The sequence below is a fragment of the Calypte anna genome, chromosome 6 (genome assembly GCF_003957555.1).
Source record: "Calypte anna isolate BGI_N300 chromosome 6, bCalAnn1_v1.p, whole genome shotgun sequence".
NCBI lineage: Eukaryota > Metazoa > Chordata > Aves > Apodiformes > Trochilidae > Calypte > Calypte anna.
Window position 1 is genome coordinate 22,900,185 of NC_044252.1, and position 14,426 is coordinate 22,914,610.

General features: G+C 44.2%; 1 protein-coding gene across 1 annotated transcript in view; it reads left to right on the forward strand.

Moving 5' to 3' along the window:
- Positions 1-3,313: 3,313 nt before the first annotated feature.
- Positions 3,314-14,426, forward strand: part of NEURL1 (neuralized E3 ubiquitin protein ligase 1) — a 157,846-nt gene continuing 146,733 nt past the window's right edge. The window contains exon 1 of the mRNA XM_030453345.1: positions 3,314-3,398. Coding sequence (XP_030309205.1) covers positions 3,314-3,398 — 85 coding nt within the window. The remainder of the gene's footprint in view (positions 3,399-14,426) is intronic.

Below are 14,426 nucleotides of genomic sequence, written 5' to 3' on the forward strand. Positions count from 1 at the left end.
TTTCAGTACTCCATGTTGCTGCAGTACAGTAAAAAGGCAAAAAACCCACAATCAGTGTGATCCTGTTTTGTCTGTCATGAGCCCCTGTGATCACAGAGCATATTTCTCACCCTACTCAACATCTTCTGCAGGAAGAGCTGACATAAGTTGGCAAGGACAGCAAGGCAACCCCTCCTTCTTAGTCCTCCAACCACTGTCAGGAGCAGATTCAAAGACTCTTTGATAAAGAGAACCAAGATATGATCACAGCAAACCCCTGGTGCTATTTTGCATTTCTCCCTGTGGTGTTAACTGCAGGCTGTGGTGTCAGGCAAAGTGAAGCCCCTCCTTCACAGAAGTGGAGCATGTTGCTGAGGCAGATCTGTACAGCATCCTCCTCTCACATAGATGTAACTATGCTTTACCTCAATTGGTTGAGCACATAATCAGCCACGTAGGATATAGTTTAATATTGGTTCTAAAATTAAATTGGTTTCTCATGTCTAAAAGTCAGAGGGGATCTGGTGGAAGTGGAAAGCACTCAGTCCTTCTGGGAGCTGGTCCACCACCCGGTGAGCTATCACACAAGGCACAGGTATCAGTGTGCATGATGCATGTGTGAGCACCTTTATTTTAAAGGATGGCTGCACAGAAATGTTTCCTATGCTATTAAATGAGTGTTCCCAATGCCTCGAATCCAAAATTCAGGTAACTTTCCTTCTACCTGTGAAGGAAAGTTCTGTCTAACTTTAGTCTGGAGAGGGAAAGGCTCCAGGGAGATCTTAGTGTAGCCTTCCAATACCTGAAGGGGCCTACAAGAAAGCTGGGGAGGGACTTTATAGGATGTCAGTAGTGATAGGACTAGGGGCAATGGATTCAAACTAGAGGAGGGTAGATTTAGTAGATCTAGATTGGCAGGGGGGTTGGAACTAGATGATCTTAAAAGGTCCCTTCCAACCCTGAAAACTATGATTCTAAAAGATCTCTTGTAAATACAATGGAAAATGGCTCTTTTCATTATAATTTGCCTTATGATGACATCTCTTTCTGTCACATAAAACAGGAAGCTTCCCATAAAAGTGACATTCCTCATTCAAGACCCCTTACAATTCAAGGACAGGCACAGACAGATTAGAGAAAAGGAAATGAGAAAGAACACAGATTGGTTTTTTTTTATTGGTTGCAGACAATTAGGTTTAGGAGGTTGGAAGGTATTATGTGATGTGATGTGATGTGATGTGATGTGATGAATTTGCCCATCTAAGGGCCATTCCAGTCTCTCGTTTCTTTGTGGGCCCACTGTAATTAGCAGGTTGGAAATACAATGTTCACAAAGGATATGACTAAAGATGAGACTCAATCTCACTTAAGATCTCTGCTCACCTCTGCTCACAAGCTTCCTTTCTGTGGAGGCAGCTGGTGGACTTATGCAGCCAGAGCAGGACCAGCACTGAACACAGAGGTTTGTGTTTGAGCAGGAATCCAAGCCCTGCATTACCATAGCAGCACTCGGAGTGGCACGGTCATTCCTTCTAGATTCTGCAAGAATGAAAAAAGATGCAAAACCATAGTGCACATCTCATCCATATTGCAATCTAAGGCTGGGTAGGATGGTAGATTCCTCAGCCTGGCCTCTTGCATCACATGAACCAAAAGAAATCTTCATCCTGCTTTCAGCGTCAGGTTTCAATGGGTTTTCAGTTTTTCTTATGAAGTTTTATTATTTAACCTTAGAAGGCTTCCCCTCCTCCTCTGGAAGTTATGTATTTGAATGCTTTCAGAGACCAGAGGGTCTTTTGGCTCTTTGGATGGGAAAATTGTGTCAGTAACTCTTTTTAAGGTGAAAATACTCATGTTTGGTCCCTGAACAGGAAGGGCTTTTCTTATGTTTATTGGGAGAAGAGAGGGTGGAGATGGATGGATTGAAAGATTGACCTCTTGGAGGGAAGCTAAAATTAAATTTTTGGTAAACAGAAGGAAAGAAAAAGACATGTTACAGCCCTGACATAGCTGAACTGAAGCTGTCCTCAATCTTCAACATTTGCTGAAACTCAAGGTGAAGCTTGCATATGTGTGTCTCCAGAACCTACAGAAAGGTAACGTGAATATGCAGTTGTGCAGAGGCTCATTTCTGCACAGAAGTCTCCAACCAGGTAGGGCAGTTGTAGTTGGTGTGGGACATGTTTATAATGCAGCAGCTCTCAGAAGCCACACCTGCAGGCAATGCACCATACTAGCACTTCATCAGTACAAGCTCCTGATCCTCCATAAGTGACCTGCCAGTGATGTTTCCCTCAACCCCATTTCTACCAAACCTGACTTCCCTGAGCTTGGCTGGAGCTCATCACTGCTTTGAGCAACCAAGGTGAGGGAAGTGTTGGATGCAGGTTGTGGACCAGCAAAGGACCTACTCACCCCTCAGACTGCCTTCTTGTCCACCTGCCCCAGAGCTGGAGAAGGAACTGTATGCTCATCTGTTTTGCCTCCCCAAGTTCTGCTCTGACTTATCTGCCCCTGTGAGAATCCTAAATGCATTAGGACAATCCATCAGAGCACAACATGTCTGCTTGGGTGGATGCTCAGGCATGATGCAGCTTCTTCTATGGGCCTGGATTCTGGGCTCAGCTGCAAATTTCCTATCTGGGAAAGGTTCCGAGCTGGCCCTGGGGAAGCAGTATTACAGCCAGCAGGTGTTAGGGCGGCCCAGCTTAGCAGCGGGGAGGTAGAGGTGCGCTGCGCTGCTCCACAGGTGGCTGCCCCGGTGGGCTGGGGAGAGGAATTATATCCCAGCCCCCTGCGGCTGCCCCTCGGGGCGTGTGGTCCTGGGCATTCGCCAGGTTTCAGGGGGCCCCTGAGCCGCGGGGTGCTCGGGGTGGGAGGAGGGAGGGGGGGAAGGGAAAATCGCCGGTGTCTGTTGCCGGTGCCGCGGGGAGCCGGGAAGGGTCTGGAGAGGCTCGGGAGATGGATCCCCGTACCCCTACCTGTTGCGCCAGCGGTGGCACATCTGGAGGGCTCGCGACGGCCCTCCCCCCGCCCCCCCTCGGGGAGGAACAACTGTCTCCATAGCGACCGGGCGCGGCGGGGGGGCCGCGGTGCCGCCGCCCCGCCCCGCCGTACCGAGCAGCGGCGGAGCTGAGCGAAGCCGGCGCGGCCCCACGGAGGGCGGCGGCACGGCGGGGCATGGGGCCCGGCGGGCGGCGGGCAGGAGCCTCGGGGGTGTCGGCGTCGGAGTGAAAGCGGGAGACGCTGGCGGAGCGCGATCTTCCCCCGCTCCCGCCACGGCCACCGGGGAGAGACCTCGCACGGTGCCGCCCGGCCCGGCTCGGATGCCGCCATGGGGAGCCGCTTCTCCAGCATCCCCGCGCTGCCCCGCGGCGGCCAGGGCCGCCTGCACCGCGCCCGCCACCACCACCTCAAAGGTACAGCTCGGCCGGCACCCCGGGCAGGGCGGGCACCCCCAGCACCCCTGAGCATCCCCGGTAGGACGAGAACCCGCGGTTACCTGAGGAGGCAACGCAGCCCGGAGCAAGATGGGTGCTCTGGGCACCCCGAGGTGGAGTGGGCACCCGGGCAAGGGCACAAACCTAGAGCACCCCAGGGACTCCAAATTAAGATGAGCTCCCTAGGCACTCGGGACACCCCAGGCACCTCCGGGCAGGCAGGGCTCCCTGAGCACCCCAGGGGTGGGATGGCCTATGTCTTGCACCACGGGCTCTTTTGGGCCCCTTTGCTCTGCTTGCAAATTGCTGCTGCTCCCCTGGCAGTGCCTCGTGGGTGGCTGATCAGCGCACAGGTCTCCCGGGGCACTGGCACTCCGTGAAAGCATTGGAGGAATTGGACCACTAGAATCCCCAAGTGCTTGTCGGTGAACGAAAGCTTTGCTTTGGCACCTTTTCTGGGTGCTCTGTGAGCATGGGACTGTCAGTCTTGTTTAGAGGAGGGCAGGGCATATATGGGGCTCCTTGTCCACCTTACTTGCTTATTCTACTCCTCATGAGGATGAAATTAATTTTCTGAAATCCTGGTGGACTGTCAGGACCAAATCAGATGGGGATGACTTGCTTGAGGAGAGCAGGAGTGACTACCCAAGGTCTCCTCTGCCATTGCCCTTTTTTTCACCCCCTTTTGGAGTAGGCTGGGAGCGTGGTAGCAGAAAATAAGCTGCTGTTCTCAAAGGGGGTTTTTTTGGGCAGTGGTATGCCGCATATGTATTCAGTGCTACCTGGATACTCTTCACTAAGGATATTTTCATAGCTGAAGGCACTGAATGATGGGGTAGAGGATGTCAGACATCTCTAAGCAGTGAATGAAGCAAGATGCTTCTTCCACAGCCATTTCAGATGATAAAAACTTGTTGCAGCTTCCCCAGTGTATTGCAGAATTTGCAGCCACCAGTGTGGAAAATAGAGATGTTGCTGTTTGCCATAATGTTTTTGGAGCTTTTGGATACTTCGGCATGGTCTAGGGGAGTGGAAGTGGTTAATGATGAACAGGGCATTATACTGTTGTGTATATACTGTTGTATCAGTATATATTCATATATATACATATATCATTGTTATACTGAAGAATTTTTTTATATTTGCATTATTCTTCCATTATACCTGCCTGCTCCCTTCTTCTGTACTTGGGTGACTTGGAAGAGTTGCATGAGCTGAGGGTGATTGTTGCATGAGCTGAGGGTGATTATATCACAGCTTTTTGAATGGCTGTGCAAGGAGATGTTCTGAATCTGACTTTGTCCATGACAGAGCAGTAAGCAAACTCAGCCCAGACAATGGCTGTGCTTAACATCAAATGTGCAAGGAGGGGTATGCTGAACTCTAAATGGTGAACAATCACCCTCTATCAATTCAAACATGAAAGCACACGCGATCCTGTAGTAGTTGGTATGCAATTGTAAACTGTCAGGGAGGATTTATCTCCTGAGAATCATGCTGTCAGCTTGAAATCCTTCTGGAGCAACCTTAAGCAGATAAAAATTTATAAACTGGAGCTAGAAGGGACACTGCCACTTAATCCATTATCTGTGGTTTATGTGAGATTTTGAAGATGCTCTGTATGAATCACCTGTTTTATTGAGGGTGTGGGGTGTGTGTTAATGGCTCCTTTCTTTCTTTCTTTCTTTCTTTCTTTCTTTCTTTCTTTCTTTCTTTCTTTCTTTCTTTCTTTCTTTCTTTCTTTCTTTCTTTCTTTCTTTCTTTCTTTCTTTCTTTCTTTCTTTCTTTCTTTCTTTCTTTCTTTCTTTCTTTCTTTCTTTCTTTCTTCCTTTCTTCCTTTCTTCCTTTCTTCCTTTCTTCCTTTCTTCCTTTCTTCCTTTCTTCCTTTCTTCCTTTCTTCCTTTCTTCCTTTCTTCCTTTCTTCCTTCTTCCTTTCTTTCTTCCTTTCTTTCTTCCTTTCTTTCTTCCTTCTTTCTTCCTTTCTTTCTTCCTTTTCTTTCTTCCTTTCTTTCTTTCTTCCTTTCTTTCTTCCTTTCTTTCTTTCTTCCTTTCTTTCTTTCTTCCTTTCTTTCTTCCTTTCTTTCTTCCTTTCCTTTCCTTTCCTTTCCTTTCCTTTCCTTTCCTTTCCTTTCCTTTCCTTTCCTTTCCTTTCCTTTCCTTTCCTTTCCTTTCCTTTCCTTTCCTTTCCTTTCCTTTTCCTTTCCTTTCCTTTCCTTTCCTTTCCTTTCCTTTCCTTTCCTTTCCTTTCCTTTCCTTTCCTTTCCTTTCCTTTCCTTTCCTTTCCTTTCCTTTCCTTTCCTTTCCTTTCCTTTCCTTTCCTTTCCTTTCCTTTCCTATGCAATTTCTACCTGTGCTGAAGCAGCAAGCAGAAATGTTCTCAAGACAGTAGTGTAGCACATAACTGAAATAATTTTGCTTTGGAATAAAGAGTTAACAGGATATTGCCTTTGTTGTGAAAAACAAGTAACTGCCAGGGACAATATGTGACTTTTCTGTCTTTTTTTTTTTTTTTTTTTTTTTTTTTTTTTTTTTTTTTTTTTTTTTGACACCAGATTGCCTCAGGTCCCACATTTAAATGCAAAATAAACAAGTCTAATTGCATCTGACAGGTTTGTGTAAAATGGTTTGGAGGCAGAGTAGTGAAAGTATGAATGTCACACAGTTTTCTAACACATCTGCCATTTAACATTTTGTAAAGTGTATTTTAATGGAAGGTCCCCAGTTGTTCTTCCCTCAGTGTCTGTCTCAGTGTTAGGGACAGTGAACTTTGATACTTTGGTCACCATCTAATATTCTCCTTCTGTGATAACCTCTTCCTAACCTGGTGCTAGGGATGGTTTAGACTCATTCTTGCTAAAGAAGTAGCTATGATTGCAGTAGGTTTCCCAAGGTGGTCCTGGGGAAGTCAGCCCTTGAGCATTTTGAGTTCATCTCTGCTATGTAAGAGATAAAACCTCCAAACACTGTAGAGCTTTTGTCCACATGTACTGAAAATCTTTGTACCTTTCTGTTAGTTCTGCTAAAAGTTGTCACTGTTAGTTAAACAAATCTTCTGAAGACCGTGTGATGCTTTTGGTAGTAATGAAGGCATAACACAAATATTGTTGAAGACTGGCATGGCTGGCAGAAAAACTTGCTTTGCTTCCTATGGTAGTGTATGAGAAGAAGAGCACATGACTTCATTCTCAGGCTTCAGATGCAGTTTTAAAACCAGGTATCTGAAATAGGCAGATCTTTACAGAAGGTACCTGCAACAGGAAACCTGTAACTGTGGGCTGATGATTTTGGAGTAGGACAGTACTTTAAAATCTGTTGTGTTTAGCCCTTTATAAAAGGAGTTCACATTGCTGTTCACTAAGACTGATAGATGTGAGCAGTTTGGAATTACCTGTTCCGAAGCAGTATGTCATGTCTGGATTGTTAATCCAGATTTTGGTGCCACAGTTTTGCCTGCAGGGATTGACCAATTTGGAGACAGTGTGAACTGAAGTCAGTGGGAACATAAGACCCCCAGGACCACCGCTGATCAGATGGCACAGCCCTGATGTGGGCTGTAATCTTTAAATCCTAGCTAGTAATTGGGAGGAGGCTGTCACTTGGTGATACCATGGGGAGGTTGAGGTGAGATTATTTTCAGTGTTCCTGTGAGTGTTCCCCTTCCCATAACCCAGACGTGGCTGTTTCTCTGGGGTGATGGGTGGTGATTCATTGTGTGCTTTCCTAATGCCAAACAAAAGATTGTGATTATCTGGTAATAATCTCAGTGATAAACTCTGGGAAATTTTTGTTAGCCACCTTCTCTGAAATATGGTTTGTGATAACTATCAAACAAGGTGTGCATGACTGTTTGGAGTGGAAGTGAGTTGATCACTCCTCTGTATCTAATCTCCTGGATTCTGAGGTGAAAAAATATCAACCTGTGCATTAGTGTCTCTGTGTACTGTTTATTCACCAGTGCCAGGGTATTCTGGGTGTAACTGTTCCAACCAAGGAGACTTCTATTATTTCTCAAGACATACATCGCTGGTTCAACTTGTTTCCCTTCCTCAGGGTTCTTCCAAGACAGTCTATTCAATTGCTCTCTTAATTCTCCTCTTTAATCCTAGTGTAACTTGGTAAATTATCCTCCTTGCCTGGTGTTGTATCTTCCAAATCTCTGTGGCTGTTGTATTTCATCCTTGGCAGCTGCTGGATGTGTTTAACCCTTCCTATGGTGATGTGTGAGCTGTGTACCCTGTTAGGACTGTGTAGTTCCCAAATTTCCTCATCCAGGATGCTAGAAATGCAGTTTTTGTTAGCCCTTAGGTCAGAGGTGGGGCAAATGACCTGAATGTCATCCCATGCAGCTCTTCATCCTCACTTGTCTCAGTATCCTCAGTTTCAAGGTTTAGCCATTTCTGTGGGCAGCAGATCAAACATTATAAAAGCTAAGAAGTATTACTGTCTTCACTCTTAAATCCTTTCTTCCAGCCTCCTACTCAGGTTTACTGCTACTTCCTGAGCCCCCCTTGCCTTGCAAGGCAGCTTTTCCTGACAAAAAGTAGGATATTCTTCCTGTTGCTTTTCTCATGAGTTAGCACACCTAGGATATTTATGAAAACAAATTCATGCAGTAGTTTACAGCCCAAGCTAGTCGGAGATCCTCTCTTCAGCAGTGGCTGATTACTCATGGGTTATTCTTTATTGTTTGTATTACAGTGGCATCTGGAGGCTCCCATCAAGATCTGAGTCGTGTTGTGTGGGGTTCTTCCAGGCCCCCCTGTCTTTACTGCTCATTCATACCAATGGTTCTGTGGGATGATTTGGGGATTATATCTGCAAACTATCACCTCTGCAGGACAGTATTTCTTAATCCCTTCCTCATGTCAGAGTCAGCAGGGGCTTGCCAAAGGGTGCAACTCTGCTTTTCTGGCTGCAAGCCTCCCCAAACACAGCTCAATGTGCAGCACTTCACTTCAGGGGCTTTGCTGCTTTTTCTGGCCCATGGGGGATACCAGTTATGATTGTATATTTTCTAGTTACTGTTACAAATTTTGTACATCCCAATGACACATAAGCACATTGGACTTTTTTTTCTTTGGTGTTTTATGAGCTTCTGAAATAAACAGAGAAGATAGTAATCTGACTGGTGAAGGCATTTCAATAATTGTATGTTGTTGACAGGAAAGTCTCTCTGTTGCCAGCTCCATTTTATGCACTTGCTAGATAAAGGCAAATAAGGAGTAAAAGAACGTCAGCCATTGGTGATTGTGGGGATTAGAAGCTGGGGTGCAAGCCATTCACTGGGAGTGGGAAAGGATGCCTATACTGATGCTGTGAGATATCCTCAGCTCCCATTCCTGTCATAACTGTTTCTCTTTGAAGTATTATTTAATTTTCTCCCAGCCTTAGAGAGTCAGAATTTTCAACATTCAATGTTTTGAAAGATGCCTCTTGCTGCCTGCTTTACTGCTTTCATTCAGTCCCGGATTGTGCTCGTTTCCCTCTGACCTGTCAGTGTGTCTGGGCTGTAGATGTAAAGTTTTTCCTGCTTGAGGTTCTCAGGTTTGTATGACATTCTCCTAAGCACTAGATTTTTTTCCCCAAACTTAGATTTATTGCATTTAAACTGCTTAAGATTGCTCAGTGCTCCAAACACAACAATTTATTGATCTTACTTTTCTTTTCCCATCATCCTTTTCACAAGGTGCTGAAGTCTGTTGGTGGAACAGGTAATGCTGCAGTTTGTCAGAAATTTACCAGGAACTCTCTGGTGCTTTGCCAACAGCCTCTATTTTTCAAGGGCAAGAAAGGCTACTTCTGTAAACCAGTGGGAACCAAAACATCAGTGGGGTGACTGAGCTGAAAATGGTAGTCCAAGACTCAGGAACAATTGTAAAACCCAAATGAAATACCAGATATTAAAAGGGAAGGTGAACAGAAGAAAATAGATGCCATGAATAGGTTGTTGTATAAATCTGAGTATTGTATGTAGTTCTGCTTCTTCGCTTTCCACTGTCTTAGTAAAAAGATACAAGAGAACTGGAAAAGGTTAGAGCATGGCAACAAGGACAGTCAAAGGTCTGGGTTAATTTCATATAAGGAATGATTGAATAAACTAGGACTCTAACCTGTGGAAAAGTGCATCAGGAAATTACTAGCATGTAGTGAAGGGGCCGAGCTCCACTCTTCATTGTCTCTTCCACTACAAGAATTAGGAGAACATCAGATGAAGCTGGTAGATTCCAGGTCCTTTTGAACAAAAGGAGGCTGAAGCCATCTGCAGTACTGTGTAGCTTTGCAGAGCTCCTTACTAGTGGATGTTGTGGATGCTAAAATGGGCCCATTTTTATGGGAGATCAGAGGAGGTCATGAAAGAGAAATCCTTTGAAGTTTGCTACCTACAAAGACCACACATTTGCCCTGCTCATCTGGACTTCTCATGGGTGATTTCCTAGGCTATGAATGTTCAGATTATAAGGGTTAGACTGAAATGAGAACTTAAGACTTCTCCACACCAGAGAAAGGTGAAGCTTGGTTGTTTAGACATTGCAGGGATGCATGCATGGATGGATGGAGCCAGCTCTGATGATTACTGGTCTCTAGCTCAATCCATTCTCTTTTTCATTGATGTTGCTGCCTGAGTGTTTACAGAGTAGTTCATTGCCATGGCAGCCTTTAAGAACATCCAGGCTTTATTTGGGAGATGGCAGGGATTGTGACGAGAGGTCCCTGTGCAAGCTCCCATCACATGTTCCTTGGGTGAGACTGTCTCCTTCTCCATGTGGCTTTGATAATTACAGGTGCTTTTGCATTTGTAGGCTCTTTTGGAGTAAGAGAAAGCAGATTCTCTTTGCTTCCATTGACCTCCTGAGTGATAGGGGCCTCAGTAGCCTAAACTTCATTTTGTTTTGTAGAATACAGAAGTAGCAGCTTTTCTGAATATCTTTGTATCTGGGAAGGCTTCTAATGCAGAGGCTTGGAAGATTACAGATTTGGCAGCTGTTCTTACCTACTGCTGGTAGGATAATTGCAGGAACCAGCTACTTCTGCATCACTGAAATTGTTGCCCATGGCAAGTACATAAGTACATGTTATTTCAATTACAGTGCATACCCTTGTGGTGGCTACTTATTTCAAACTGGGCCTCCACATGTGCTCTGACTTGGTCTGCCTTGAAATTGTAGGACATGTGAGTGATTCAATTCTAACCTGTCCTGAGGATTGGAGTCTGTAATGCCTGTGTTTCCATATTGTCTCTATCAGAAATGGTTGATCTAAGATTAACCTTAATCACAGCACTGTGCAGTGCTCAGTGCTGTGCTGCAAACCAACAAACCCCAAAGCAATTTCTTTAATGACAGCACTGCGCAGGTGCTCAGTTCTGTGCCACAAATTGACAAATCCCAAAGGAGTTTTGGGGACAGGGGCTGAATTTTAACTGAAACTTAGGGTCTGGCAATGGTTAACATTTCTGCTCTGACTGCAATGTATATGTATGAAACTGAGTTACCTTTTAACCTGGATAACTAGGGTACTGCTGGCTGTGTGGCTGGGGAGTAAGGCAAGCACTTGAATACTTACCCATACTGAGGTCTGGGCTGATTCAGCTGTGTGGTTAAAATTGAGATGGGGTAGATTTTAACCTCCATTCATACTTGGGAATCTCTAGCTGATAAAAGCATGTTTTATATAAGATTCTAGGTTATGTTTATACTAGTGGTTATTTAGCCTTCCAGTTTTAGGATTAAAATAGGATTGTATTTGAGAATTAGAGAGTGGAGGATGCCACGGTGGTATTACATTTATACAGTTCTCCATCTTGGTTCAGCTGTTTGCTGAAGCACAGGGAAGGATTCTCAGCTCATAGAAAGCTGTCAGCTTAAACCTCAGGGCATTTTTGTGTGCAACTCTAAAAAGTAAATGTTAATAGTTCTCAGTCAGCCTTGGAGATAAAAAAAAAAACTTTCAGATTTTTAATCTGAAAAAAACTTGCTTAATGCAAACATTTTTCTTCAAAAGCCTGTAATAAAATTTTAGACAAAATGAGTTCTAAAGCACTGATGTTGTTTACAGGGTCTCCTTCCGTTCTTTGTACCTTTGCATTCAGTGTTTGGGTTTCACACTGGTAACACTGACACTTCCAGATGTTCCTGCATGTGTGGGTTTATAGACATGTGAATGGGCATATGCAGGGATTCTCTATTCACTGCTGACCCCATAATTTTTATGGTATGGCCAGAATGCACCCTATATCTAGCATCAGGACTTGCTAAGATTGATAGGTGCCAAGTTATTTTCCAAATGCATCACGGTCCTTTCAGCAAAGCAATGGCTGGGGAGCTCGGTAGCAAGCCAGAGCCAGTGTCAGTAACTAAGTCACTGGGCAGCAAGGGAGGAACCTGGATTCTGGAGAGACAAGGGACCACGGGATGCTTAGCAGACCTGGAAATCTGGAATCTTTTGTCCCAGTGGAATTAATCAGGGGCATTTTTTTGATATTGGTTTCCTACAGGAGGATCTGAATAGGATCATGAAAGTCTTTGCAAGCGGCCCATCTGTACATCCCTCTGGCTTCATCCTACTTGACTGTAGCTCACACTCTGACCCAGAGACAAGAAAAATAATAATGTTATGCTTGGTTCGTTCTAACTTACATTGACTTCCCATGTGTCAACGTAAAATTTAAAACCCCCACTGATCATCTTTTATCCTCTGTTAGGTATAAGCTCTGCTTGATTTCCCTTTAACTGCTACTTGGATGGAGACGTGACTGTGTTTTGTGCTCTGCTGCGCATCAACACCATCTAACAGAAAGATTGGTGTTAAAGTCTTAATTTACTACTGGATAGGCTTTTGTCAGATAAGCCAAGCAGGTGTAGATCGAGTTTATTTGCCATCCAGATCCCAACTCTTCATCAGAAGTTTTGTTCAAATCTCCTCTTTGAGGGATACCTGTGTAATACAGCACTTAATTGTCTTGTTGTAACTCAGTATTTCTTTTATTTGAGCAATTGATGCAATTGTGTTTTTAAATACCCATCTGTCTTATCTTGAAGGATCACTTTTTCTTCATGATGAATGCCAGTTTTTTTTATACTTAACAAATATTTACTAGGTAGGAATGGCAGAGATGGTTTTCTGTAGAAATATTGAGTCACTGTAGAAGACAGGATACAAAGAACTAAATGTTGCAAACAGAATCTGTGTATTATGTGAGTGAGTGACTCACTTCAACAGATGTGACAGAAAATGGAAAAAAGAAAATGTGCATTGCTAAATTATTATGCAAATACAGAAAGAGAAGTAGTTGAAATAATTTACTTTTTAAATTAAAAAATACGGTGTACACATTATAAAGGACAAGGGGAACCTCTGATATTAGTATGGATTTCTACATTCCCACTCTCATCTCTGTATATATTTTATTTACCTGCCTTAATGGTACAACCCTTCAACAAGTACATCCCTTAACAGGTATAAAATAAAGGTCCAAAAGGTTCTCCGTATTTAAATCCATTACTTTTTTTTTTCCTGTTTATTCTTGAGATATTAATAGGTAAATATTGACAGCTTAGAGTTTTGCTCTTCCACATGTAATCTGTCCAGCATTAGCTGTTCTCACCATTTGCTGGATCCCTTCTGCTCTGTGGAGGTCACCTGGTGCTCAGGGCATTTCCTTCAGACAGTTCTCTGATCCTATTGGCATGCACTTGAGCAATGAGCAGAGATGAAAAAAAGAGCATGAAGTTTCAGCCGGAGAAGTCCTGCAAGGTGGGACCTGTAGCAGTGAACAGAGCAAGCTCTGATTGCTTTTGCCCACACTCTGTGTCTCTGGTGGCTGAGCAGATATTGTCAGTCTCTGGATGTCAGTCTGACACAGAGTCCTGGAGGAAAAATTACCGAGTGATGGGTGGGAAAAGAAACTGAGGGTAAACTCCCGGCTTGGAAATGCTAATGTTACATCCATTGTTAATAACCCTGCTGTGAAAGGAAAACGCTTTGCTGCAAATGAAGCTGTGATATGGGACAGTGGCAGGCAAAATTAAAATTTCATACTTGCTGTGGCCTTACAATAAAAGTTTTGTGGTACACACCCAGCAATGTCTCTAAAAATAGTCTCATTTTCTAATCTTGCAACTTAGAATATGACAGAAGATTATAAGTAGGAAAACAGTTCAGTGTAGCTTTTAGCTATTTTTCTTCTGTGTCCCTTGCTTCTGCTGGAGCATTACTGCTGTGCCTTATGTGCCTCATAAGGAGACAACATTATTCAGAAGTACAGACTGTCACTAGGAGGAGGAGAGTTCAGATAAAACCTGGAAGATTTATGACATAGTTTAGATAAGGCGATTGTAGGAACTGAGATGAGGGAAGTAATGAGAATTTACAGTCCAGTGGCATTTCTCAGGGTGTGAGGACAACTACTTCATACCAACTCCATTGGGTCAGATACGGAGTGGAATAATGTTTTTATAAGGTGCTCTACATGCTTGATTGCATAGGGAACCCTTTTGCTAATAAATAACGGAGACACATCATACAGCGTGGGCTCTGTCCACACAGGTCTGGGACCTGATCCAAAACCAACAGAAAGTCCCTAGAAAATTTTACTGGGGCACAAAGAAAACTGCTTTTTCATTTTGATCTTATTTCCCATAGAAGGAATGGGCAAGGATGACTTCTTCTCTCCTTCCTTCTCTCTGCCTTGCTGGTGATGCAAATCCTTGTTTCTGACCCATCCTTGGAGCCCTCCCCAGCAGTTTCACGTGGGGCATCTGAAGGCAGTGAGGCGAGTTGCACTCTGGGGAGGTTTTGCTTGAGCAAGGGCAGCTAAAGACCTCCTGCACCTTTTGTGGGTGGACACCAATAACTCTTTCCCACAGAGGACTGCAGATCACTTTCTAAACAGTTGTGAAGTTTTCTTGGGGTGGCTGTGGGAGGAGGCATGAGGGAGTATCTGTAGATGCGAAGTGCCATGAAACTGGAGCTATCTTCTTTTTGCCGTATGACAGGAGTTAGGAAAAT